Here is a 27,825-nt window from a genome sequence, read left to right on the forward strand (position 1 = left end):
AATATTCCATTGAAAATTCAGACAACTAAATTTGTATTCATCTTTATCCCTTAGGTCCTAGCAGAGCATATGGCACATAATAGGCCCTCAAAAGCTGCAAATTTATGGAATCTAACCCAATCTTCTAAGTTACCGTTTATTGCAATCTTCTTTAATACTTAAAAGTATTAAGAAAATTATTTAAGAACAATATATGCAAAAGGAAGAAAATCATTGAGACGAATGATGTCTTAAAAGTAATCATTTCCCCCATCCCTAGATGCCTAACCCATCATTAATCTGGCCATTTGTTCAGAATACTTTTATTCCTGACACACTCAGAATGAGCACAGTGCTGCATGCCTGAAGGGCATTTAACAACTTTCTGCTAAATTGTTTATGTTTCTTTAATTATATAGGTCTTTTTAAAAAAAAATACCTTCTCTGTTTCAGCTCACTATATTACATGCTGTAAAAGACACCAATAAATAGCAGTTCCCCCGTCCTCTTAAAAGTCAAAATGTGGATAAATTAGCAACATACCAAGAAGGATAAATAATTTGGTTCAAACTAAGTATTTGGAAAGGGAGGAAGGGAGTGTTTAAGTTGGGTAAGGGCAAATCAAAGTAGGGAAGAGGGTTGCCCTCGCCACTACTGACTTCCAGAAACTGCCTGGCCCTTTACAGTTAATTTTCACAGATACTACTATTATTCCCATTATACAGAGGTGGCAAATTAGGCCCAGAAAGGTTAAATAACTCACCCAAGGTCTTGCAGCTAGCAAACTGGCAGGGTTGAGACTCAAACCTCAGGCCTTCTGGTTCTCATGCTCAGCTAACAGCTTTCTCTATGGCCCATTAAGTGTTTTTGTAGAAGTTTGAAAACATCATCATATTTCTAAGGAAGCCTCTTGAAAGCACCATGGTTGATTCCGAAGCATTTAATTCAGATGCAAGAATTATTTTTCTAAATTTTCCTCATTCCATTATTACAAAAGTAGAAGGCGACATTTGGATTAAAGTCTGAGGAGTAATGATGATGTCCCTGAGAGTGATGTTTTTGAACTCAGCTGAAAGATAGAGTTTATAAAAGCACTGACTAAAGTTTATAAACTAGCTAATATCTAAGATCAAATTAGTGAATTCCCAATCATTACACACTGAATTTAGAGTGCAGAGCAGTTAGTGTTTCTTTTTACAATGATTAACTAATTTAACCCTCAACCGTTCTTATTAAAGATTCATATTTATTAAAATCCAAAATTATCTTGAAAATAGTGGAGTATATATAAATCACAACTTATTTAAAGAGCAACAAAGACCATTCAGTGTTCCAGATTGTATAATAAAGAGTAGCCATCAGTTAAATAAAACCATTTCACTGAATACCAAATTTCAGTCCAAGTTTGATCTGTAATTGCTGATAGTCACTAAATCATGAATTCTATTATTTTGTACACACAGAAACACACACACACATACATTTTCACGAATAAATACAGATATTCACAGCTTATTCATTTTTTCATTCCAGTTTCCCCCTCCTAGTTAGCTAACTACCAGAAAGAGAATGAGATACCTGGATTTATTTGGAACAATGCAATGGCCTTTTCCCAAGGAACAGCTTTCTCATGGGACCCTGATGGAAGTAGCACGGATTCCGGCTTGAGAACAGCTTGCTTGGGCTATAAGCACTGTCTCTGTCTCTATCCACCAGTCTGTCTTCTTGAGTTTACACTTTAGTGTGTACCTGTTGCTGGGTTCTGGGGCTCATCAAGAAGTCATCCTGATTTACGTTAAGATTAAATTAAACATAATCAAAAGGTCACTTTTAAAGTGACGCAAAGTGGCCACATTGTCACCATAAATCTACCTAGATTTGGCATCATTTGTTCTAGACGTATTTACCTAAGATCTTCATATCTGAAACTTGGTACCTCAGTTATCAATGGAGAGCACTACATGGCAGGAAAGAGCGCAAGAAATGAGCAAGAGAGGGGCCGGAGAAGCTGTAGCTGTGGCGGTGCTGACCGTATCTCATAGATGGCAAAGGTGTGACGCAGAGTAGGAGCGGCTGTGAACCAGGACCCTATTAACATCTACCTGTCCTTCTATATGTTGTGTTTTCCATAAGGCCCTTATTGACCATGAGAAGTAAAAATGTATTTGAATATTCCCATCCCCTTTCCTATAAAATTGTTATTGTGTTGGAGGAGACCGTTGTCCCTACTGCCACTTTTCTTAGGTATTGACATGAACTCTCCCGTTTACTCTCTGAGACATTAGTTTTCTTTCCCAAGGGAGAAACAGATAACCAGCTGGTTAATGGCAGAGATTTACTGGGCTATGCTTACAAATCAGTGAGGCCAGTGGTAAACGGCTCTCTTGGATCTATCTTTAGGGTCCTCTCTACTCTCCCTGTTCCCATCGGTTATTGTGACTGGCTTTCAGGTCTTAGATCTGACTAGAGAGGTTTAGCTCGGAGGCTGTGATTGCAGACCTATTTCTCCCTCAGGCAGGTGAACCCTCACATTGCTCCAGGCTAAAGATGCATTTTGCAATTCAGCTTTATCAGAGTAATACTCTGGGAAGTTATTGGACAAATGCTTTGCCAATTAATGAAACTGACATTTTATTCCAACTATTCTTTCCATCAGTTAAACCCTAGAGAAAAAGTAATTCTTCCCAAAATTTATCATTGAACTATCCACACATAGCTTTTTACATTTAACTAGTCATAAACGACATAACGTTTAGGTCAATGACAGACCGCGTATAGGACGGTGGTCCCTTAAGATTATAATGGATCTGAAAAATTTTTATCTTCTAGTGACACTGTAGCTTAATGCAAGATGTTAAGCTCGTTTGTGGTGATGCTAGTGTAAATAAACCTACTGCACTTCCAGTCATACAAAAGCATAGCACATGTAATTATGTACAACACATATTACTTGATAATGATAATAAACAACTATGTTACTGGCTTATGTATTTACTATACTGTTCATTATTTTTAGAGTGTACTCTTCCTACTTATATAAAAAAAAGTTTGCTGTAAAACATTGTTGCTTTACGCTGCAACAGCCTTATACATCGAGTGTTTACTTGTCTCTTGATTACATCATTTCTCATGTGCTTGATTTAAACTCATGTTGTATTGAACAGTAACTTGCTATACAGGCTTGTAGCCTAAGAGCTAAGGCTATACCATAAAGCCTAGATGTGTAGTAGACTTTACTATCTAGGTTTGTATAAGTGCACTCTGTGATGTTCACAGAACAAAATCACTTACGAATGCATTTCTCAAGACATAACCCCATAATTCAGTGGCACATAACTGCATAATTAAATAAAATTTAAAATTCAAACCCTTGGCTCACTAGCCATGTTTCAGGTGTTTAATAGTCAGTGGCTACCATATTGGAAAGTACAGGCATAAAACATTTCCATAATTGTAAAAAATCCTGTTGAACAGCACTGCCAAAGTGGATTTTTATATATTATTTTACAAAGTGCTTTCAGCAGTATTAGCTGATTAGATCCTAACAACTCAAAAAGGTAGACAAAGCAAGCATTATTGTTTTACAAGTTTCCCAGCTGTTCTCCAAGTGACAAAACAAGTTTAAAGTTAAATGAATTGCTCAAGGTCACACAGCAAATTGGGAACTAAAACCTAGGTTAAAGATCCACATTGCTTCACTTTACATCTGTGCAACAATTACAATGAATGCTTTCGTGTACAGATACCTATATCAAACATGTGAGGCTTTGCTAAATGGATAGCCAGAGAAAATTCTTGGGTTTTACTGATTTCCTAATTTGTGTCCTTTAGCTGTTAGTATATAACATTACATACTAGAGGGAATTCATCCATGAGTCTCTGCAGTGAGAATAAATTCCAAAATTGAGGAGAAACTTAACTCTCACAACATTACAGATTTGCAAGTTATTTTATTCACATGCTGCCTAGAAGCCACTGGATCCCTACAAGTACATTAAGAACTCTTCTTGCAGATTCCATGGCCTCTGATGTTATAACCATTAGCCAATTAAAAGTATACATCTGATGGTGTTCACACAAACTGCTAACTTCCCATAGACTAATTTACAATTCTTTTCCTCTTTTGTCTTCTGCATTTAGTTTTACTAGTAATTGACTAGGCAAAGTATAAATATTCTTGAAACATGGATGCTAAGACAAAGCACTCAGAACTCTGCTTTTGTTTTAGAATAAGTCTTAAGTTGCTGACCTAGTATAATCTGCATAGTATTCATCCATAGGAATTTCCGATTCAGAACATAATCGATATGCATATTTAAAGTGTTGTGTTAACCTGCTTCTTTTATATTTAGGTGTTTTAATTCATGGACTATTTCTGGATGGAGCTTCTTGGAGTAGAAAGATAAAGAAACTTGCAGAATCACATCCCAAAATTCTTTATGATACAGTGCCTGTGGTTAGTATTTTTCTAAGATATACGTGGAGGACAGGGGGAGTGCTATTTTACACACACACACACACACACACACACACACACACACACATACACACACACAGTCAATTCTTGTCATTCAGGGTAATTATGTTTTACAAAGCCAACACCGAATTAGTGAAAGCTGAACCACTGCACCTAGGAGAAACTAAAGGTTAAGTTTCCATGATCCTCTGGTCACATTTTTGTTAACTGATCAATACAAAACCTGGTTTCATTGGTGTTTGTTTAAAGGCCCCCTACTTAATGTGTATTGTTGATTCAGTAACATTGAACTTATGGACAACAGCACTGTAATGCATGCCTGAAGGAAGTTTATTGTATTTTCTCCATGAGGTTCATCACAGCCTTCTTGCACCGAGGAATGAATATCAGACAGCACCTCAGCATTACACTTGGGGGCCATTGTAAACAGCGAAATCACCATCAACAACTACAAAAAGAAACCCATAAAAATGTTTAAAACTTGGCATTAAATAAACCATGAAAAGGATACTTGTTTAGTTATAAGAGATAAAACAGAAAGGCAGCGTGTCACAGATTCAGCCTCAGCTGGGAATGTGCTCGTCTGGTGATTCACGCATTTTGCTGCTCTGAGCACGCCTGCAAATGACCATGTGCAGAATATTGATTTTAGGATTATGAATAAATTTTAGTGATAGGAAGACTTGCAAATATAGACTTCAGAAGTAATGAGGATTGACTAAATATATGTATCCACATATATATGGTTCGTTATATATTTCTTACATATACCTTGAGCTAAAATTGTGAAATTCACAGAATAAAAGACTATATGAAAACCACCCACATAAAATTTCTAGGCACCTATCTGCAGCATGAGCAGACTAAGCTATATAAATAATAAGTTTCCATCTGTTACCACATCATGTAAAAATGGCTAGATAGATTTTCACACAATTGAATGGGTTGTCTGGGATGGTGTGATAAAATATAGGCTGTGGATTTACATAAATTCTGTTTGTGGGACACTGGGAACAGCTCCGACAGGCAAACATCCTTCAGAGCAGCTCTAACAGGTACAGTAAAAGATAATCAATTGCAAGAAACCTGAGGTAAAGATACCATGGGCAGAGAGTTTCAAATATGAGACCCAAATTGAAAGTTACAAGGGCAGATGTACAATTCCAGAAGTTGATTGCAGTCAAATTTTTTTTCTTTCAAATTTTTTTTTCTTTCACAGCAAGCTCAAATAGTTGTAGTGAAGAGCAAAAGAAATTTATAAGTGGATGATTCTTCTGCAAAAGGAAATCACTTGTTAAGAAAATTCTCTAAGAAAATTCACTTTTGGTTGAGTGTTATAACTTGAGTGTTATAAGTCCTCATATTTAACTACGTGCAAAAAACTGATTTACAAATCCTCCTTATAATCATCTGAATTCCACAATTACATGGGAGAAAGAGAGATTGACATCCTCATTTGCTCCTTCACACAATCTGTTTTGACCTGAAAAACCTAAAAGAGGGCTCTCAATAGTGGGGCTGTCAAGACATATCCCCCCATGGATTGCTATTATTACAATAGAAAAAGAAATTAATTAAATTCTAAAACAAAGCATTATTTCACCTTTATGATCATAGTTTGTTTTTTACTCTTACATTCAGAGATCAACTTGCCCCCAAGTCCTATTTTTGTGATTGGTATGGTTCAACAATGCTTAACATTCTAGTAACTTAGCTCATGACTTTCTAAAAACAATGTGGGCACATTGTATAGGTATAAAGGAATGCAACTGTTTAAACAGCACAATAAACATAATAGCCCCTTTAAAATATTCATCCGAAATGGGGAAATGATCTAGTCCTATAATCATCAATAAAAATCCTTTAGAATTTTTGGGATTGGCCTTTAATTAATAAAACATGATTTTGAGTAGCCATAGCAGCTGTTCTCTCCTTTGAAAGTTTATCTGGCTTTTGTTATTGTAAGCACCATAAGTCATCCCCAGGTTAGGTATGGTAGAGAGGTGATAATAAATAGATGGGTAATATGCTTTTTGACAGAAGAGGTGAAAATGACTTTTTTCTCATTTAGTTTCTAAACTAGTTCTGAAGATAGTTCTGAGAGCTCTAGAAAAAATGTTTTGAACAATGGCAGCACTGACAGAAATAAAATCAATTTGGACTACAGAAATTTGCAGACATAAGTAACATTACTCAACAATACTGTACGTATGCTCAAATACAAGAGCCTTGACTTACAAAAGTTTTATGCACTTTTTTTCCAGATGTGGCTAAAGCCCTGTAAGAGAGTAGATATACCAGAACGACCAAGTTATGTTGCTCCATTGTATAAGACAAGTGAGCGAAGAGGAACATTATCTACTACTGGCCATTCTACGAATTTCGTGATTGCCATGACTCTTCCCTCTGACCAACCTCAAGAACACTGGATTGGACGGGGTGTAGCGTTGCTATGTCAACTTAATTCGTAATTAGGAAGATGTCGTTTCCCTGTTCCTATTTCTTATTAGATTGTTGAGTAGAAAATATATTCTACCTTTAAAATTTACTTGATTTAATCAATTTGACTAAAGTGATACTTAACTATAAATTTATTAATGTGCGAATGCAGCCTATGTTTAAAATGATTCATACTACAGTGTGAAGAAATGTCCTGAAATAAAGATTATACTAAAGAAAACACACTGATGTATTTGCTCTTTTTGAATAACTTTATTTTGGGAGCGTTCCATAAGCATTAGGAACATACATAAAATGACACACCACTGTTGACAATGCAAAAAAACAGCATTTGATCATTTTCATCTTTAAAATTTAAAAAAAATGATTCAGTTACAACAACAACAAAAAAAAAAGTTTAGATATTTTAGCAAGTATCACCTTGCAGGACCATAATCACGTTTAAGCCACTGACATTGTTAATGGAAAAAAATTCACACTGCATCTAGTTACTACAGTATTTCTAAGCATAATCACAGCTGATTGAACGCAATGTGATATACACCAAAATTGATATGGATGTCACACAGTGACAGCATTGTACAAGTAACATTAATAACCTCCAACGAACACATGTTAAATTAGGCTGGTCAAGCTAAATGGAATGTTGGAGCTAAACAGAAATGTAGTGGAATTCAGATTGTCTAGTAAGACTTGAAATTATACATTAGAATGATGTGAAAACTAAATACTGGTGGAACCCTAACAAAATACTAGCAGCAACTGTTTACAGCCCTCTTAAAATGTAAAAAAAAAAAAAAAAAAAAAAAAAATCTAGCAAATAAAGATACGATATTTTTGAGAAAATATAAAATGTTACATACTTCAGCATAACCTATTTGCTTTAAATCAGGCATTTACTTTAAGACTGGGAATATATTCCAGCTGTTGCTTTTCAGAAAAGTACTTCAATTAAGCAGATTTAATAATGCTGGAATGCAGAATCTTCCTTGGGTATAAAAACCCAAAAATGAATTATAAATATATCTTGGTTCAGAAAGCAAGATACTTGAATCACTTGAAGCTGGCAGTACTAAATAAAATATCAGCACCTTTTAGCTAGGCTGCTTGAAGGGCCAAGCAATGAGATGAAAACTGTCCTGATTCAGTGCCCAATGCTGAAAATAATCTATGTATATATAAAATCCTATTTGTTACAGGAGATCATGGAGAAAGCCAGAAATAATTTTTCAAATTCAGGCATAAATTAAGGAAATAATACCTAAGATCCCTTGGTTACAGCATAAAGAAGAAACACTGGTAATACTTTATTAATACCTGAATGCATGTGCTGCTCTCAAAGTTTTATGGTTTTTGTTTATAAAGTAAGAGGAAAGGAAGTGAAGAAAGGAGGACAACTAAATGAAAACATTTTAATGGAATGGAAAGAGTTCGGCTCTTAAATATTTGAACAAGAAGATTTTTAAAGCAGCTACATTGGTAGCCAAGCAGATTAAAAGAAAGCTACCTGCACATAGTTAAAATACAGTTTACCTGGCATAAATGAAGGCCATGTGGCACAAGGTGTAAACAGAAAGCTACATGCATATGGCTAGTACTACAAATCATTAGGTCAAAATTCAGAATAAACATGGCTTGCACTTCTCACAAATCAATCACAATTATGTAGGAGAAAAGGGCACCTAAAAAAGAGACTAATCCCTATTAGGTACCAACAGCATATCTTGGCACAAAATGATCAAGTGATTTCAGTTGAGTTATTTAAATATATCTCCAAGTCACTTGGTACTACGATAGCCACAGTATAAATGGAGTTATCCTCATAACCACTTTGACACTCCATGTACAGATTATGGACATGGCACATTTGGATCTACTGCCAGCCACAACATGGTTGCAATGCCAAACTGGTAAAGCAATGCATACATTTAGAACTTAAATTTCCCAAATAACTAGTTAGTACTGTTAAAGTAGGAAAATTGAATATTTAGACCATGTTTGGGTTCTTCATTTCTCTGATATATTCTAGAGGGTTACAATTTTAACAAGAAAAAAATTACCCCACATTTTACCACATGCTCCACCCCTACCCCCACCCAAAACTGTAACACAAAAGTTAAAAAAAAAATAAAAAAAAATCAAACACCAAGTATAATATTAATACAAAGAACCATTATGAATCTTTCATTAAACTGGTCACACAAACATACAATCACAAATTTCAGTAGTTGAGGCTGCAAGTTTAACCACTATGCAAATATATACAAAAATAGTAACTCTAGATTCAAGAATAAGGGCTTTTCCCAATGCTAAATTCACACTCTAACTCAGCCTGAGCTTTCCTCTAGGTCCTATAGTCTACTTTATGCAATTTCAAAGTCTTCGGTTGATCCCTATTACCATATGTATATATGTAGCTGAATTAAAGGACACTACAATTCACTTTTAGCACAAAGAAAAGTCTGCCCAAAGTCCATTTAAAATATTCTTAAAGTTTAAGTGATTTTTTTGGTTCAATTTCTATTTCTGCATAGCCACAGAAGTTTCTACTAATAAAGAGACTAGTGTTTTATATGATTATTTTTTAAAAAGCCTTAATCCAACCTATATCAACAATGGTTCATGGAGTCCCATTTTCTCCTTTCTTTATCACAAGCTTTCTATATTTTAAAAGACCCCTTCACACAGGGAAAACAGTACTGAGCACCAATCTTGGGGTTTAGCTCAAATCTATGGAACTTATAAGTAGTGCAAGCCACTGACTTTTCTTTGAGCAATGTGCATACAGTACAAGAAACAGATGCAAAGCGGCATGGTAACATTCTCGTAATCAACAGTGATTACGGGGAATGATCAAAACTGGAGGTCAAACACAATTTTGTCTTCATAAAGGGCAATCACCAGCATGACGGCAAATCCAAACAGCAATCCTAAATTCTGAAGAATGAACTGTCCCACTGGACAAAAACCATGTTCTTCATTGTCCCCATCACCATGCAACATTTCTGGAAGCTGGAAAGAAAAAACCACCCAGATACTTACAAGCAATTTTGTACAATATTCTGCTCATTTTTTTTTTTTTTTACATTTTCCTACTTAAGAACACTAATGAATAAAACATAACTACAAATATAATAATTATTTTATTGAATACAATGCTAACATACTTTTGTTAAGTACTGCAATTTTATGCTCTGGCTATGCATTAATAAATACTAAATCTGTCCCCTCCTTATCCCCTAAGACACACACATATACATTGGTCATTTTTTAGTTATTTACTGTCCACTGACTTTATCAATTCTAACATTTACTTTATGCTAAAGTATGATACAACTTATTATTTGCCAATAAAACTCTCAGAAAAAAATATTCCCAGACTTACTTATCTATCTAAAGCTCACTGAGAAAGTAAAATTCCTTTTGGGGATAACCATTTCAAAATTCTATCATTTCTTTATCCTTTTTCATTTAAAATTCTCATTTCCAACTGCACACAATAGCAAAGACAGACATTTGAAGACAATTCCAAATTGGCATCTCTATGCCCTTAAGCACCATTATCTTCCTTTCAATAACAGACACAAAAAACAGCATATCAAAGTTATCCAATATCCAGCATAACTAATACCAAGTTATGCACACGGTTTTCACAGTGTACTCTATTCTCTTAATAGTGATACAATTTTAAATAATTGAAAGTTTCTGATATCTTTAAAGGCACAGAGCATTGAAAAGTTTATAGTTCAAAAGCATAAGCATATACTATTACATTTAAAAATAATCCATAGTTCAAAGTATAAAGTTTAAATCTTTAAGTAATAAGATTTGTTGTGCATTATTAAAGCATAAATTATTTCTACCCAAACCTAATAAAAATTATGAAAGAAATGCTACTTCTAATTTTCACTTTTACTTTTCTGTTTTATTGTTTTTCAAGTTTGCAATGAATATCTACAGAAAGAGGGCATTGATATGCTACTTTCTTAGACATTAAGCTTTACTCCAAACAGTAGCTGGGCATTTTGGGATTCAGGGAGGAGAAATGTAGTATTAAGGACACAATGCCTGCCTGAGAAGAAAAAACATTATTTATTATTAAATAATGAGTATAATTAATCTTTGAATTAATCTATCATGCTCTGACAATGCTACAGTATATTTAACAATCTCCTGAGGGTCCTATTTAAGAATACTTCACGCTGGTCATGTCTTCTGTTTAAGTCTATGGCAGTAGCGTATAACAGCTAATACAGGCTATTGTTCTTGTCCAGCAGTTAAGTGGCTGTGACAGAAACCACTACAAATGGCAGAACCAATTAACTGTGAAAAAGACCACATTGTCCACAGCACCTAAATATTTACTATCTGATCCTTTACAGAAAGTTTACCAACCCCTGGATTAAGACGAAACTGACAACTTCCTACCTATGGTTCTAGTAAGACTATTTTATCTTTTCTCCTCAATTCCTCCAAGTTTTTATATATTTACAAAAACTTTTAATTCTGACTATTCCTATGGGATGTTTCACAGAAATATCCCCCTAAATATGTGTACATACCAGCTAGAATAGAGACTGCACTTTCCCTGCATTCAATTCTATCCTGAATGTCCAGGCCCATATTTAACCACCGCTAAGAGCCAGCCGGTACACACTGGTAAGGGCATACTCGTTTCCTTACTAATTGAGAAACAGCTTTATCCAAAGCTCCCTGAAACCAGATACCTCCACCTAGATATCCTAAAGGTACCTCAAACTAAAACTTCTGCTACTGTTGCTACCTTATTAAATGGCTGTAAATCAATCAAAACTTCCTCTCTACAGCCAAAGTGGTCTTTCTAAAACAAAAATGTGTGCATGTCATTGTTACTTATACCTTTTAATGGCTTTCCAAAATTTAAAAATAAACCCTGATCTTTATAGTATGGCATGTTGTGTTACTGTCGTGATCTGGCCAATATCCACCTGATGACTCTACGCATAGAATTTTTTAATCCATTTCTTCCACTAATGTTAGAAAACACATAACTTCAGTGTCATTAAATCCTAAAACACATGTGAAATAATTTGTCCCCTTTCTCATTTAGGGTGTTTCTAACATAACTGTGATGTTACAAATACTACTGCAAAAAATACTTTAATACAGTTTTATTTTTTGTTTGCTTGCTTGTTTTATTAGCAGTAGTCATTTTAGGTCATTTCCTCAGAATACAGTCTCAGGAGTAGACCCACTGGACAAAGAATGATGCTATTTATTATTCTGCTTTCTCATATGTCTTTCCTCTTGCTTCTTATGTACTCTCCTTCATTCTTTAAAACTCAGCGTAGGTTTCCTATTCCAGAAAACCTTTCCTAATTTTATTTCTCAATTTTTTTAGCCAGCCTCTCTCTGTAGTTCCACAAACCTGGTGCACTACTCTATAATATATATTAAAAGAATTGTAATTAATGGCTACTTTTTCCCTTCATTACACTATGAACCCTTACTGTAAAGATTCTCACAGTTTTTTACATCTTCAGTTTCCAGTAAAAAAATTAGCTCACACATTTTCCATTCAACTAATTGTGAACTACATCTCCAGCAGTAAAATATGATAAAAATACCTGCATATCTAGAACTGACATCCTAGTGGGGCACAACATGAACTCAATAAATAAGCAAAATATTTCGTGTGTTGTTAATAGATCAAGATACAAGTGCAAAGGAGAAAAAAGTAAAGTAGGGATAGAGGATGTAAAAGTTTGGAATAGAGACTGAAATTTTAGATAGGATGCCTCACAAGAAGTGAGGGAGCTAGCCAGGACAAAGTCTGTGAGCAAAACATTCCACATGGAGTGATCAACAAGAGGCAGAGTGTGCTTCCTTCAGAGGAGAGGGTGGAGATGAGGCATGGTTAGGAATATTAAAGAAGGGGGAGTGGAAATGCTCAAGGAGGATGAAAAAACTTGAAGGTCAAAACATGAATTTTGGTACTTTCACTATGCATAAGTGAAAACCAGTGAAGAGTCTGAAGCACACAAATAACATGGCCTCATCTTAAAAGGATCACTAAAATAGACCACTCTAAGCTGTTGCTACAGAGCATGGTGGACAAGGGAAAGGGCAAAATCGGGGAGAACAGCTAAAGAGAGAAAGATGATAGCAGACTAAATCAAAGTGATGGGAGTAGATATGGTTAGGAAGTGAATCCCTCAGGACTCAATGACAAACCAAATGTGGGAAGAACAGAGAGAGTAAAGCAAATAATACTCAGGATTCTGATATGAGCGACTAGAAGAATGGAGTTATCATTTATGAGATGGAGAATTCTACAGGAGGTGCTGGTGCAGGGAGTGGGGTTGGCAAATATCAAGAGGTGGGTTCTGAACTACATGTGCCATGCCTTTTAGACATTCACATAAGCATGTGGAGAGACTAATCTGTAGTTAAGGAAAAGGTCTGGGCGAAAGACCTAAACTTAGGAATTATCAGCCAATAAATATACTATGAGACTAGATAGGATTACTTAGAGGGTTTTCATCAACATTTAGAGGTAGCGGAGAAAAAGAAGAACTAGTAAAAGCAACTGAGAAAGAGGCCAAAAAGGTAGGAAGCCAAGAAATGGTGGTGCAGAAGTCAACTAATAAGAGAATGTTTCAAAGAAAAGAGAATGATCGACTGCAAGTAAAATGAAGGTGGGCAGGATAAATGACCGGTGGACTTAGCAATGTAGTGGTAAATGCTAAATTTGACAAAAAGCAATCTGGAAGAACTGTCAGGGAGAAAATCTGATGAGGCCAGACTCAAGAAAGAAGAGAATTAAAAAACAAGGAGTGATTTTCTATAAGAGGTAAGAGCAATACGGTGATAGCTAAAACAAAAATTAGAGTTAAGAAAGGTCGTCCATCTCTCCTGACTTTTTAAGAAGGGAGACGTAACATGAGGTTTATGTACTGACAAGAATAACCCAGCAGAGGGGGGAAAAGGAAGGACAATAAAAGAGGGGAGAATTTAAGGGAGTTAGCGAGAGGGGGAAGAAGTTCTAGGGAATGGTTTAAAGGAGGAGGCCTTAGCTAGAAACATAGACATTTCTTCATAGGAACAGGAAAAAAGGAAAACGGGCATAGATGCAGGGAGATAAACAGAAATGGTAAGTGGAACTTTATTTTCTAAACTTTCTATTACAAATAGGCATTAATTCTGATTAAAATTTTAGGAAATACACTTTTGAAATGAGACTAATAGACTCCATGGGGAAGAAAAGTAAACATAATACTTAGTTTAAAACAGAAAGTAACACAAAGTTGCTAGTTCTGCAAATACACTACTTAACATATTTAGAATATTAAAGTAAAATTAAAACTAACTGTTAGTGTTTAGATTTATTGACTTTAACCTTTTTTTAAATTTAAGTATAATTGTTACATAATATTGTATTAGTTAGTTTCAAGTGTACAATATAGTGATTTGACATTTTTATACCTTACAATGTGACCACCCCACTAATGCTAGATTATTATTTGTCACCATGCAAACTTATCACAATATTATTGATTATACTTCCCTTCACCTTCTTTACCCATTCATTTTCCCATGCCATCCTTTCTGGTAACCAGCCCTTTAGTCTCTATTTCTATAAGTCTGTTTTTGATTTGTTTGTTCATTTGTTTTAGCATTTTAGATTCCACATATAAGTGAGACCATTTAGTAGATTTATTAACTTTAAAGTCAGAAGTAAGGGAAATTATATAAATTCCTTGGAATACCATTTATTGCAGAAGACTGGCCTACCTAAGAAGTATACAGCATTTCTTTCTTGTTTGCCATAAGCAAGCGCAAAGAATTATTTTGTTAACAACAAGAAAACACTTCCACCCCAATATTACAAAATCTTCAAAGTAGTGTCATAATTGTATAATTATATCTCTAAATACTATTGATAATTACTTTGAATAATAATATCATTTAGTCAAAAATTTTCAGCATCTCAACTGGTTTCCAAGGAATGAATCTTCCTACTTAAATATCTTTCCCTAACAGATTATTTAGGATATCACGTCTTTAAAATGGGTTATATGTTTTTTTAAATAATTAGTTTTCCAAGCCACAGCCAAGATTTCTATTTTTGTAAGTTGCATTCTATTTACAGATTCAATATAATGAAGATTTAAAATAAGGCATCTTACCATATCCACCAAGGCTACATAGAGGAACATGCCGGCAGTGATGGCAAAGATCCAGAGGGTGATATTATTGGCATACTGACCAACAGCCGTGCCTATGAGCATGCCTATGTAAGCCATCATGGCAGACAGCAGGTTGTATACAATTGCTTGCTTTACAGTCATGCCTGCTTTAAGAAGAACTGCAAAATCACCTGTCGTTAAAACATGGGAGAGTTTTGAAACCATAAGTTTGTACACATGAACTTAAGAAAACACTAATAAAAAACAAAATCAAGAATGATATAAAATGATAACCTTTAATGATTGAAATTTTATTATAAAAATTTATTTTTTACTTATTAAATTAAACCTTAATACATAAAAACTTGGGTAAATCTCAAAGGCTATGATGCCTAAAGACGGTATGAAAGGTTATATATGATTCCATTTATATGATATTCTCAAAACGATAAAACTATTGTGATGGAGAAGATTCAGTTGTCACCCGGAAGCAGAGGTGGGGAAGGGGTGTGACTATAAAGGGAGAGAGCATGAGGAAGTTTGTTGGGATGATAGAATTGTTCTGCAACCTGATGATGGTGATGGTTACACAAACCTATTTACATATTAAAAATTTTTTAACAACTACATCAAAAAGCAAGGTCAAATTTACTATACAACAAGAAATGAGAAATTTTTAAAATCAAGAAAAATAGAACAGATAAAAGAACTTGGTTAGTGTTCTTCCTGACAATTAAAGCTCTGTGCTCTAGTCTCTGCCCTTTTTTCAAAGAGTTTGTTATCTCTGTTCTTAGGCAAAATAGCTTAAGTAAGAATAGAGGTAACAAACTCTTTGAAAATATTGTATGCTGTTTATATTTATTTTTTTCCCCAGAAAAAAATTAAATCTTAATTCTAGAAGTGCTAAATGTGTAAAAAAAGAACAGACTTTTTTTCACTCATCTAAAGTTAGAACTAAGAAAAAAAGGATTACATATTGCTTAGAGGGATGTTACTAGAAGGGAAAAATGTTGCTAGAAATAGTAGTCTTAAAGATAAAAGGTCAAAAGTAGTTTTACTAATTTTAACAAATTTTTGTTTTAGTTACTAAATATACAAACATCCAATCAATTATTGAACACTTAGTATATGCAAGGTACTATGTAGAATACTGTTTCTTTCTCTTAAAAAAGGGATCCTACATGACTAAAACTTCGATCTGTTCTTTTTTAAATCTTATTGTTACAAGGTTCTAATTTATAACCGATAAGTTACAAGGTTCTAATTGATAATGACATTAGTACAAGGCATTATTTTTACATATTCCAACAAATTGCTACAAACAACATCCCGTGACAGTATTTGGCAGATTATCTACCAGTAGCTTCTAAATTACCATTCTCCAGTTTCCACCTGATACTATCTCTACATCTTTTCTCCTCATCCTAAATACTTAATTCTCCTAGTGAGCACTGGATTCAATATCAGCTTTTATCTCTTCTCCCCCTATAGTTTTAATTTCCTCTGGCCTTTCTTTCTCAGCTTCTTCTAAGGAAGGAGCTCCCTAACTTCTTCCTTTACAAATTTCCTGGCCAAATTTTCAATAATTCACCCACCAACTGTGCTAAAGGGACAATTTCACTTAGCAAGAGGTTAGGTAATACAAAATGAGCCTACAGAAATGTCTTTTAGATTATAAAATATAGCATCTCCTTTCATAGTTTCAAAATAGGGGTTTAAAAGGGGCATTATTTAATGTTCAATGAACAAAAGTACTATAGGTACAAAGTGTCAAATTTGATGCCTTCCCTGATATTACTGGATAGCAAAATGATTTACTTCATCCTCGAAAAATAATCAACAGCATGAATTAACTAATCAAGACTCGAGATGAATTATTTTTTTTTAATACTTTTAAAAATTGAGGTATAAGTTATATATTCAATTCCTTTCCCCAGACTCCCCACTTTGGACGTAGAGTTCTATGAGTTTTGACAAAAATACATACCATATAACCAATAACCACTATCAAACTCTAGAACTATTTCATCACAGCCTCTAAAATTTCTGCAGGTCCCTCACTCGTAGACAATCAGTGATCTGCTTTCTGTTCTCACAGTTAGCCTTTTCTAGAACATCATATAAATGGAATTGTATAGTATGTAGCCATTTGAGTCTAGAGTTTTTCACTTATCATGTGTGTGTATATGATTCACCCATGCCAGTTTATATAAGAAAATCATTGCTTTTTACTGATAAGCATTATTTCATAGTTGAACTATAGGTTGTTGTTGTTGTTTTTTTTTTTACCCCATTCTTCAGCTAAAGGGCATTTAGGTTGTTTCAAGTTTTTGGCAATTGTGAATAAAGCCACTGTATACACTCATAAATAGGTTTTAGTGTCAACCTAAGTTTTCATTTCTATTGTGTAGATACCTGTAAGTAGGATTTTTGGGTCATTTCTAACCTCTTATAAGAACACAGCATTCCCACAAGCAATTTATGAGAGGTCTGGCTGTTCCACACCCTTTCCAACCCAGGACAAATCTAGCACCTGAAATCTCATCTGTTTATCTGTATAACTTCAGTGGAATACCTGTTCAAGTCTTTTGCCCAGTTTTTTTGTTGAGTTGTTTTCTTAAGTTGCGAGGTCTTTAACTATCCAGTCTTTTATCAGATATACATTTTTCAAATATGTTTTCCCCCGAGTCTGTAGCTTGTCTTTTCATTAGTGTCTTTTGTGTAGTTTTTCATTTTTATGAAGTCCATTTTACTATTTTTTCCCTTAATGGATCATTCTTTTGGTATAGTATCTAAAAACAATTTGCCTAACCCAAGAACACCAATTTTTGTTCCAGAAGTCTTATATTTAAAAATTTTTCATTTAGATCGATGATTAATTTTGAATTAATTTTTGTCTATGGTGCAAGTTTGTTTGTTTGCAAGTGGGTATCCATTTATTGCAGAAACATTTGTTGAAAAAACTGTTTCCTCTACATGGACTTTCCCTTGTATTTCATTGAAAATAAGTTGCCATATATGTGAGGACTCTACACTGTTTCACTGATTTATTATGTGTCTATTCTTTCATCAATATAAAATGTTTTGGTTACTGTGGTTTTATAATAAATCTTAAAATCAACTTTGTTGTCCTATTTCAAAATTCTTCTGGCTATTCAAGTTCCTTTGTCTTTCCATATAAAATTCTGAATATACTGTTTCATCTCCAAAACAACCTGCTAGTATTTTGATTAGGAATGCACTGACTCTATAGAGAATTAGCATCTTAAAAATACTGAGTCTTCTGGTCCACGGATCTAGTTTATCTCTTCACTTAAAGGTCCTTTGATTTCTTTTGTTGGTGATTTGTAGTTTTCAGCATACAAATTCTATGTCTATTTTGCTAGATTTAACCAAATTATTTCATGTTTTTTGGTTTAACTGTAAATAGTACTTTAAAAATTTTTTAATTTCCAATTGTTCACTGCAAGTATATAGCAGTATAATTTTTATATAATGATCTTATATCAAGATGAATTATTTCATTTAAAATCTAACTCTGTCCCAGTCTTATCTCAGGTTATAAATTCTTAAAGGGATCTGAGTATTTTTCTCCTTTTTTCTTCCCTATCCACTTGCCATGCTTCTATATTAGTCTCTAGGGAATGGATTTTCTCTTCATTTAGAAATTCTGAGGAAGAAGCTTCTATGCATGCCTCTCTTTACATTCTATTTCTCTCCAAGTTAAAATGGATAATCCAATCAGAGTAGAGCTATTAGTGTGCCATTAGTAGGCCTTGAAGGCAAAAATTTTGCTCTCCAATCATGGTGTTTTCTTGTTGCTGTTATTTGTTTTGTTTTGTTTTTTTACTTCCTTTAGTTATGGTCAGTAGACCATTTCCTACCTTGTTGATGGACAAAAAACCTCCTCTGTCATCTCCCGAGGAGGAAGCTGGGTCATTTCCTTATGCTTTCATCCATAGGGGCCTAGGTAGCTAGAATATAGGCCCATTCATATCAATTTGGCACTAGATCTTGGGGGGAAAATGTAAGGTCTCATTCCTTTTCTTCTGACAAAGTTCTGTATATGTACTGTGGCTTAATGTTTTCTCTCATAGCAATAGTAACATCTCAGCCTCTGGTTTGTGAGGTAAAAGAGGTAGAGATTTGGGGACTGAATGTCTCACTGAGAAGTTCTGGCCCAAGCAGAGTTCCATAATCCAGCTTTTGCTAGAGCTCTGCATTGCGTATCAAGGGCTTACGCAGCCATTAATATATGTATTGCATTTGTTTTATATGTAGCTCTCATTCCCTGTGTGTAACTTCTTCAACAAACTACAGACAGAAAAAAGAGTAAATAGGAAGGCAACATCTCTCATCTCTAAACTCTTCGCTGTCAGTTTTGTGCCCGTGTCCATCCTTCACTGAACCGTGAAGTAGCTTGACATGTTCCATTCAAGAGGTAGTAGGGGGTAGAAAGGAAAGTTGGAGGTTTTCCTAGCATAAATATGATAGCTGTTTCATAGTCAAATAAATTTTTTAAATATTAAATTAGAAAGAATGAAAAAATTCCATGGATACTAAAAAAATGGAGTTTTGTTCTTTCAAATGAATGTCATCTCTACATCCCCAAGATATTTTCTATGTGAATGCATGTTCACACTTTTTGTTTTTCATTTATAGAAGAAAACCAAAACATTTGGAGAAAAACTAAAAATCACTGGTAGATCAATAAATGCTAACTAAAACAACAAAGAAATGTCATTTTAAACCTATTAAATTGGCAAAAATTAGAAAATCAGTTAATGTCAAATGTTGGCAAGGATGTGGAAACACAGAAACTCAGTTATTGCTGGTGAGAGATTATACTAGTGTGGACATTTTGGATAGTGATATGGCACTTCTCAAGGCATGCATAACCTAGAACCCATCAATTCTGTTCCTGGGTATGTATATACCCCAAAAGATATTCTCACGAGGGTCCATGAACAGCTAGTCTACAAATGTTCAGCACACAATTATCTTTGGGGGTGGGAGGCTAAAGGCCATGCAGTGTGTCCAATACTGGGTGCTGAAAATATAAAATGTGGTAAATGAACACCTCTGAGTGTTGGACAGAAGCAACATATTAAATTAACTCATGGTAACCTAAATGGAGTTTAAAAACAATGACTAGTAACATAAGGTAAGAAAAAGAATAAGATACAACTTAATATTGTTTACATAAATTAAAAACACACAATATAAACAACATGCATTTTTAGGAACATATAACAAAAACTATACAATAAAGAAATTGATAACTTTTCATATCTGCCATCAGCCACTTTTTATGTTTTTGATGCATTTATTATAATTGAAGAAGTTTTAGATCTGATGAAATCTGGTAAAATTTTAAAGGTTATATTACCTAATTCATGTGGTAGTTCATGACAGAAGACAGCTATAGAAGTACTGATTCCTCCCGTCAATCCAGCACTGAAAGCTGCTCCTGAGATGAGGGGGGGGGGGGGGGGGAAATCAAGCGATGTTTATTGACCTTCTGTTTTTCCATTTTTGTTAATGAAAGGTGCCATTTCTTCTACATATCTAAATTAACTTCATAATATGAGTGACTTGCTAATTTTACACACTTTAGTTTTTGAACATAAGGTAAGGTACAACAGGTGTTAACAACCAGAGAAAAGAAAGAGCTACTCAATGAAAAAAATAGTACCTATTGAATTAAATTCTCCATTTGTGTAGCCTTCTAACTCACTAATAACTTGGGAGTAGTAATGGTTTTCAGTGTTTCAATCTCTGAGTGGTAGTTTGATGTTCAGTTTTAAGACATATAAGTCTATGATTGCACTTGCTCTCTCATATTAATATTTATAGATATTTAAATGACAATTATCCTTATCCAAACTTTTCTGGATCTAGAGTATAAGTGGTACAAAGTATTATTTGTTTGACGGTTTTGAGGACTGAGATCAGAGGTATAAATGCATCTGATTTGACTGGTAAAATTATTTAATCTTTAACATTGACAGCCACTATAGATTCAAAAATATGGTTTCTCTTTTCTCAAAGAAATTAATAGCTACTTCTGAGTGATTATTTAAATATAGAGTCTGAATCTCAAAGAAAATCATGTATCGATCATACTTATTGTTCTAAACTAGCAATATCAGTTTACATTAGTAAGATTCTAATATAATACATTTGAAGCTGGTATAACTACCTTTATGCCCCTAAATATACTTATCAAAAACATTAACATATAGCCTTTGGAAAAACTTAATAACAGGAGTATTATGTAATAGTATATTTAAGCTCCAAACTTTAATCTTATTACAGTTCATAAGATTAATACTGATATAGTAGAAGGAGGAAAATGGTCTTAAAGGACAAATTATAAACCAAGCTTCCTGTTCACTTACCAATGGCTAACCCATCACTGAAGTTGTGGATGCCATCTCCCATGATTACCATCCAAGCTATATTAGCTATTCCTGTTTCTTTCACATCTGATCCAGAATGACAGGGACCGTGTGAATGATGAGAATGTCTGTGGTGCCACTGGTGATTATGTTTCCTCAGCACAGTCTTACTCTCGTCATGGTGGTTGTGCGTAGCAGCATGGAGGTCATGCTCGTGAATGGTGTGCAACCCATCACTATGAGAATGGTCCATGATTTTCTCCTCTTCTACATAAAGATAATTTTTAGGAGGGGATTCTTGTTGGCCTTCTATATCTGTCAGTTCAGTTTCATTAAGTCGATCTTCAGAAACAACCGAGTCATCAGTTCCTATATTTATAATAGCAAAGGATATGATTTATCAGAGTTAATGAATGCATATTTCCTAATTTAAATTCAGGCAGAATAGCAGTGTGATGAACATTTCTCAAGTGAATGTCTTTTAAAATTCACTAAATAAATAAGTATATAAAAACAAATAAAAATTAATAAATATGCACAAGCACACACACAAAACAAACTGGGGTTCTGAGAATTCAAAAGATGTACCACATAAGGGAGTAAACTAAAAGAAACAGCAAGCAAAGGATAAAACTTGGCAAGCATGACGATATTATGCAACTTGGAGTACATCAGGAACAGTTGATGAAAATCAAAGAGCAAAAAGTCACTGTAGCATTTACAGGATAACAAAACAAACCCCAAATTTTTCAGAAAAAGAACACCCTTCAAGTCTACTCACTCTAATCAACAGGACAAGTAATAACAAATGTTGGAGAGGATACGGAGAAAAAGGAACCCTTATACACTGCTGGTGGGACTGCAAAATTGGTACAGCCATTATGGAAAACAGGATGGAGGTTCCTCAAAAAACTGGAATTGATCTACCATATGATCCAGCAATCCCTATACTGGGTATTTATCCCAAAGACTTGAAAATCCATATCCAAAAAGATATTTGCACACTGATGTTCATAGCAGCATTATTTACAGTGGTCAGAACATGGAAGCAATGAAAGTATCCTACGATAGATGATTGGCTAAAGAAGCTGTGGCACATATATTCAATGGAATATTACTCAGCCATAAGAAGAGATGAAATACTGCCATTTGCGACAACATGAATGGACCTTGAGATAACCATGCTAAGCGAAATAAGCCAGACTGAAAAAGTCAAACATCACATGGTATCACTTATGTGTGGGATATAAACCTAAAAGCAACAAATGAACAGGGCAAACAGAGACTTAGGGACATGGACAATGGACTAATGGTTACCAGAGGGTAGGGGGTGGAGAGGTAGGGAAGAAATATACGAGGTAAAGGGGTCAAAATAGGGGTTTGAGGGAGGGTTGAAATGGGCAAAGGGGATCAAATATATGGTAGCTAAAAAAAAAAAAAATGGATGGACTCTGAAAATTATATAATTGTATTATTAATCAATGTTATCCCGATAAAATAAACAGAATTTACTCACTCAAAATTTCTCTTATCATTTAAGAAAACAAAGACAAAACTTAAATAACTTGTATCCTTCAATGTTCCACCTGTCTGACAATGATACTTAGATCATACTAGAATGAAGTTCAGAAACTCATATATAAGTGACAACATCTAATAAGAATTCTTTTTAAAAACTGAGGTTGGCCATGTACCCAGTTTTCAAAAGTTACATATTATGTGATGAAGATTCTAAAACTTTTCAAATTGTATTTTAAGGCAGAGTCTATAGTTAGGGTCTAGGCGGCCCCTTTTCTACAGAAAATCATTGGTATACTCAGTGGAAACACAAGTTCAAACAGAAAGGGGGAAAATTTGGTTAAAAAATGTTTTATGTTTTCATGAAAACTGTAAGCTACCTTATTATATCTATTAGGCAACAGAATAGATTGATGAGCAGAAATTTTAAGACAGGGACCATTCTCCTTTAAGCACATGGGCCGATTCCTCTTTTTTCCCATATGAAACCAATCACATGTGGGGGGCACAAAAATTTTGCATTGCCACTTACAAAGCCTTTTTGTTTGTTTCATTCTTTGTTCTTTCGTAAAGTAAAAGTACAATGTTTTTTTTGCCCCGTAATATAATTAATTGGTTCCACATTCCAGTATAAATAAGACTAAAATGAACAAAAAAAACTAACAAAACCACAATTAAGGCACACTGACATTTAAAGAAATTGAAGTTAGAAACTAAAGTTAGAGAACCCATAAAGACAAGAAATTTCAAACAGACACAGGTTAGAAGCAATATTTCAATTTTTATGTTTTAAAAGTTTCTCTTTAGATCTGCTGTCTACCGGCAAGAGGCTTGAGCTGAAGCCAGTCAGCATCTGGTGTATTATTTAGCTTATGATCTGAAAGCTTCCTTCCAATAGTTGATTCTTCTGTGCTCTGCTTCATAAACCACTTCTGTTTCCCCTAAAAAACAAAATCTGGTATTAGTATTAAATCTGCAGTCACAGTTAGCAACAATATTCACTTACTAACACCTCAGAGGATAAATGGTGGTAACTTTATATATAAATGATTTAGTAAAGGAGGGAAATTTTTTAAGTTAATCGAGGGGTCTAACCAGATGAAAAATCCAACTACATTTATGTTTTGGTTTTTTTTGAACACTCAACTAAAGGTTCAATTTGTCTACTTCAAAGTTAAGAATAGTGTACACAGTACTATATTATTATATGCCACCCAAATTAAATGTGAGAAATATGTAATCTCTCTTACCTAATAGTGTGTGGGAATAGGGAGTTTCAAAAAACTAAAGTTTATTCCTTTAAATTTTATTCTGCAATTAATGCAATCTCCCATTTCCCTACTTATGACATAATTGACAGAGTCAAACAAGTTAAAATCCCAAATTTGCAGTTTACTTCTGTAAGATTCGGACAGGTTTGTTAAACATATTAAACGTAAGAATACCCACCTATAAAATGAAAATGATAGCTTCTTATGAAGATTAAATGAGGTGATGTATGAAAATGACCATAACTGATGCTTAGTTTTGCAATAAAGATGTTTTCTTTCTCATCTAATCTTCTTCAATTATTCATAAATCTTATTGTATTTATTTATAATAAATCCTATGTATCATTATTGTATTTCATTGTTTTAGTTGAATTTTCCTCTTATTTCTTCATATCTGCTTTCTTCTTTCATCAATGTAACATTAACAACTCCAACTTAAATTTCCACTTCCAATCTATATTATTTAAGTATCTTAGAACAATATGAACATGAAAGGCAGTGTTCTCTTGGAGATGCTTACTGACTGGTAGATCATTTTCTTGTTGGTTTTGCTTACAGGTTGTGAACAGTTTTTCAGATGTTTAAGTCTTCTAACTATTGCATAAGTATACCTGTTATGGCTAGCTGAGTACGTGGTAAAGTCTCCAGAGATGGTTACCATCAATTTCCTTTTTTCCCCGTGTGAGCATTCTTCTCCAGTGATAAGGAGGTAAAGTCTATTCTCCTGCCCCTGAGTTCTGATTGTTCTTTTGACTTGATTTCACCAACAGAGAGCAACAGAAGTGATGCTCTGCCAGTTCCTGAACTAGTCTGAAAGAAGCATGGCACCATTTGCTTTTGCTCAGGAAAGCTAGTCACTATGCTATCAAGCAGCCAGTCTAACCTTTGATGAGAAGCCATGTGTAGAAGCACCAAGATATACACATAGAGTGAAGCATTCTTGGACCTTCCAGCCTTGCCCTGCCCAGACCAACCCAGGCCAGCTGAGTCTGGATATAGTACAGTGAGTGACTAACTGATGCCAAATGAAGCAAAAGAACTGCCCAGCTGAATCCTGCCTAACTTCTTGACAGAATTAAGAGAAATAATAAAGTGTTGTTATAAACCAATAAGTTTTGGGTTGTTCTGTTTTATAGCACTAGATAACAGAATCTGGGGAAACAGAAAATGTTCAAAAGAAAATTAAAGAGAAGAAAGAACAGTCATGAGTTAATAGAGAAGGGGAAAAAAGAGGAAGGAGGAGGCGGCAACAAAAGTACAAACGTCAATAAGAAGGACACAGAAAGTAAAGAAGAAAATGTGTACGCCAGCTGAAATTTCGTTTAGTTGCTTTGGTTCTGATTGTCCACTTTCCTAAAATTTGCCAAATCATTACCCTCGAAGCTTCTGTCTTGCTGAAACCAGTCAGTATCTGGTATATTATTTAATTTAGGCTCTGAAAGCTTCTTTCCAATAGTTGATTCTTCTTTCAGATGGTCAAATATCTGTTCTATTCAAGTATGGCTAATCCTCTTTCTTCAAAAAATACCTATTAGATTACTTATTGTCCTATTTACCGTAAAAGAGATGCACTGATTTATATACCCATATTCCTTTCTTTGATATTCTTGAAAAATTCCTTACTATTAGATTTAGAATACCCCTCTGTCAGAAGTATTCTCTTTGGTTTACAACCCGCAATTACAAATTTACAAAAAAGCTGCCATGTTTTGGAGACTGTTCTCCTACATTAGTTTGCTTTATAAAAATAATTTAAGTTTGCCAGTAAATTTAGGTTTAAAAATGAGATTAAGATTAAATTATAAAAACAGAAAACTTACTTACTTTGCACTATGTCTTGAAGATACTTATCTGTAAATTATATAGTCCCTAAAATTTGTACATATTAAATACTTAATATTGCTGCTTCGATGTTAGTAGGTGTACACAACTGAATAAAATTAGGTCTTCACAGTAATTACAAAACTTCTTAATATACTTTGCAATATGTAATTTTGTTCTAAATTAGGCGCTCATGGAAATGGACTCTAAATTTTTGTATTTCTTATATTTAATCAAATATTAAGTCTTCTTATTGATTCTTTCATTTTAATAATTCTCTTACTTTTTCCCCATTTCTTTTGCCATGACTCTAGTCCAGTCCTTATCACCTCTCTTTTAAATTATTTTGCAGTAATCTTCACTGACTCTTTTCCCTCCAGCCACATTTACCTCCACTATATGCTATTCTTCACTCATTCGCATGACCATCCATTCACACAACGCTTCAAAAACCAAATGGTGTTAAATCTCTTTCACTTTTCTCTAAGTTGATCCTTCCCAATTCCTTTTATCATTTCTCAGGTAATTCTTCACTGAGCACACCATCTTGATCATCCCTCCTTTGAAGGCAATTAAATATGGTGTCCTGACTAAAATATGGCAATTAAAATTAAATGCACTATTTGGAATATGATATAAAAATAAAAATGAGTAGGATTTATTTCCCATAGATTTAGATAGCAACTGGAAATCATGAGGAATGAGTCATAGTTTCACAGCTAGTTTGCAGCTGAACAAGAATTAGAATCAATCCCCATGAATCCCAGTTCAGAGCTCTGTTATAACCTTTATTTTGTCTCAAGGAGATATATACAAAACATATACATAAAAATAGCATAAAAATTGTATCATAAAAGTAGACTATATATTATGATCATGACTATGCAGTGCTCTTGTGGGAAAAGATTTTTTTTTTCCTTTTTTGAATATTTGTAATTAACTAACAAAATGTAAAAATTTTCTACCATTTTAGCATTAATGTAATGGCTAGGGTTATAGCCAGGGGAGAGAAAAAGCAATCAGGGATTTCTTTTTTTTTTTATAAACTATATAAATATCTAACCAATGTACTGTATACTTGAAACTAATAATTTAAAATATTTTTTCTATTATTTTGTAGAAAGCTTCCTAATAAGTATTCTCTAGATTTATTTAAATAGAATATACTGATGATAATCAGTATTAGTGTCACAAATATGTTAGTGAGATATAGTCAAGGTAGTGCTTTAAAGATAGATGTGAACCAATGTGAACACGGAGGGGTATAATCATAGTAAATAGTAATGACCCTGAACTTACTTTCCTGGAGAAAAATTTTGGGGAATATTTGTCTTATTCTCAAAAATGTGACATGAAACACAGATAAATAGTTCATGACAAACAGGTATTTAATCAACAGTCTAGGCATCACCTTCCAAGTGGTCCATCACTCGAGCTGAATTACCGTTTCCTTCATTTCATTATATTTTCTTCCTACAGAGCCCCTTGAATCTAAATTCTTCTTACTCTAGTATGTTTACCATTGACAAGGCATTTCTGATAAAGAAATCTGTGTATAAATATTTTCATTAAAAGGTATGACAATAAAAGCCGCTTATACCTGAAAATATTACCTAAGAAGACTGATGACTTGCTTTTATTTATATATTTTTGCATTTTTATAAGCATAAATTGTTTTTTTCTATCCTACTTAAGTCAATTGTATAAAATGTGATATAAATGAACTGAGA

At 34.0% G+C, this 27,825-nt stretch overlaps 2 protein-coding genes across 2 annotated transcripts in view; one reads left to right on the forward strand and one right to left on the reverse strand.

Annotated features, from left to right (window-relative positions):
* DNAH7 (dynein axonemal heavy chain 7) overlaps positions 1–7,136 on the forward strand; it is a 202,474-nt gene extending 195,338 nt beyond the window's left edge. The window contains exons 64-65 of the mRNA XM_036235992.1: positions 4,332–4,435; positions 6,721–7,136. Of these exons, the coding sequence (XP_036091885.1) occupies positions 4,332–4,435; positions 6,721–6,927 (311 nt within the window). The 3' untranslated portion in view covers positions 6,928–7,136. The remainder of the gene's footprint in view (positions 1–4,331; positions 4,436–6,720) is intronic.
* A 17-nt stretch (positions 7,137–7,153) lies between these two features.
* Positions 7,154–27,825, reverse strand: part of SLC39A10 (solute carrier family 39 member 10) — a 49,449-nt gene continuing 28,777 nt past the window's right edge. Inside the window, exons 6-10 of the mRNA XM_036235993.1 lie at positions 23,824–23,944; positions 21,486–21,854; positions 20,474–20,554; positions 15,085–15,275; positions 7,154–9,928 (exon numbers count right to left, since the gene is read on the reverse strand). Coding sequence (XP_036091886.1) covers positions 9,770–9,928; positions 15,085–15,275; positions 20,474–20,554; positions 21,486–21,854; positions 23,824–23,944 — 921 coding nt within the window. The 3' untranslated portion in view covers positions 7,154–9,769. The remainder of the gene's footprint in view (positions 9,929–15,084; positions 15,276–20,473; positions 20,555–21,485; positions 21,855–23,823; positions 23,945–27,825) is intronic.

Source organism: Rousettus aegyptiacus, unplaced genomic scaffold (assembly GCF_014176215.1).
Source record: "Rousettus aegyptiacus isolate mRouAeg1 unplaced genomic scaffold, mRouAeg1.p scaffold_m13_p_2, whole genome shotgun sequence".
Lineage (NCBI taxonomy): Eukaryota > Metazoa > Chordata > Mammalia > Chiroptera > Pteropodidae > Rousettus > Rousettus aegyptiacus.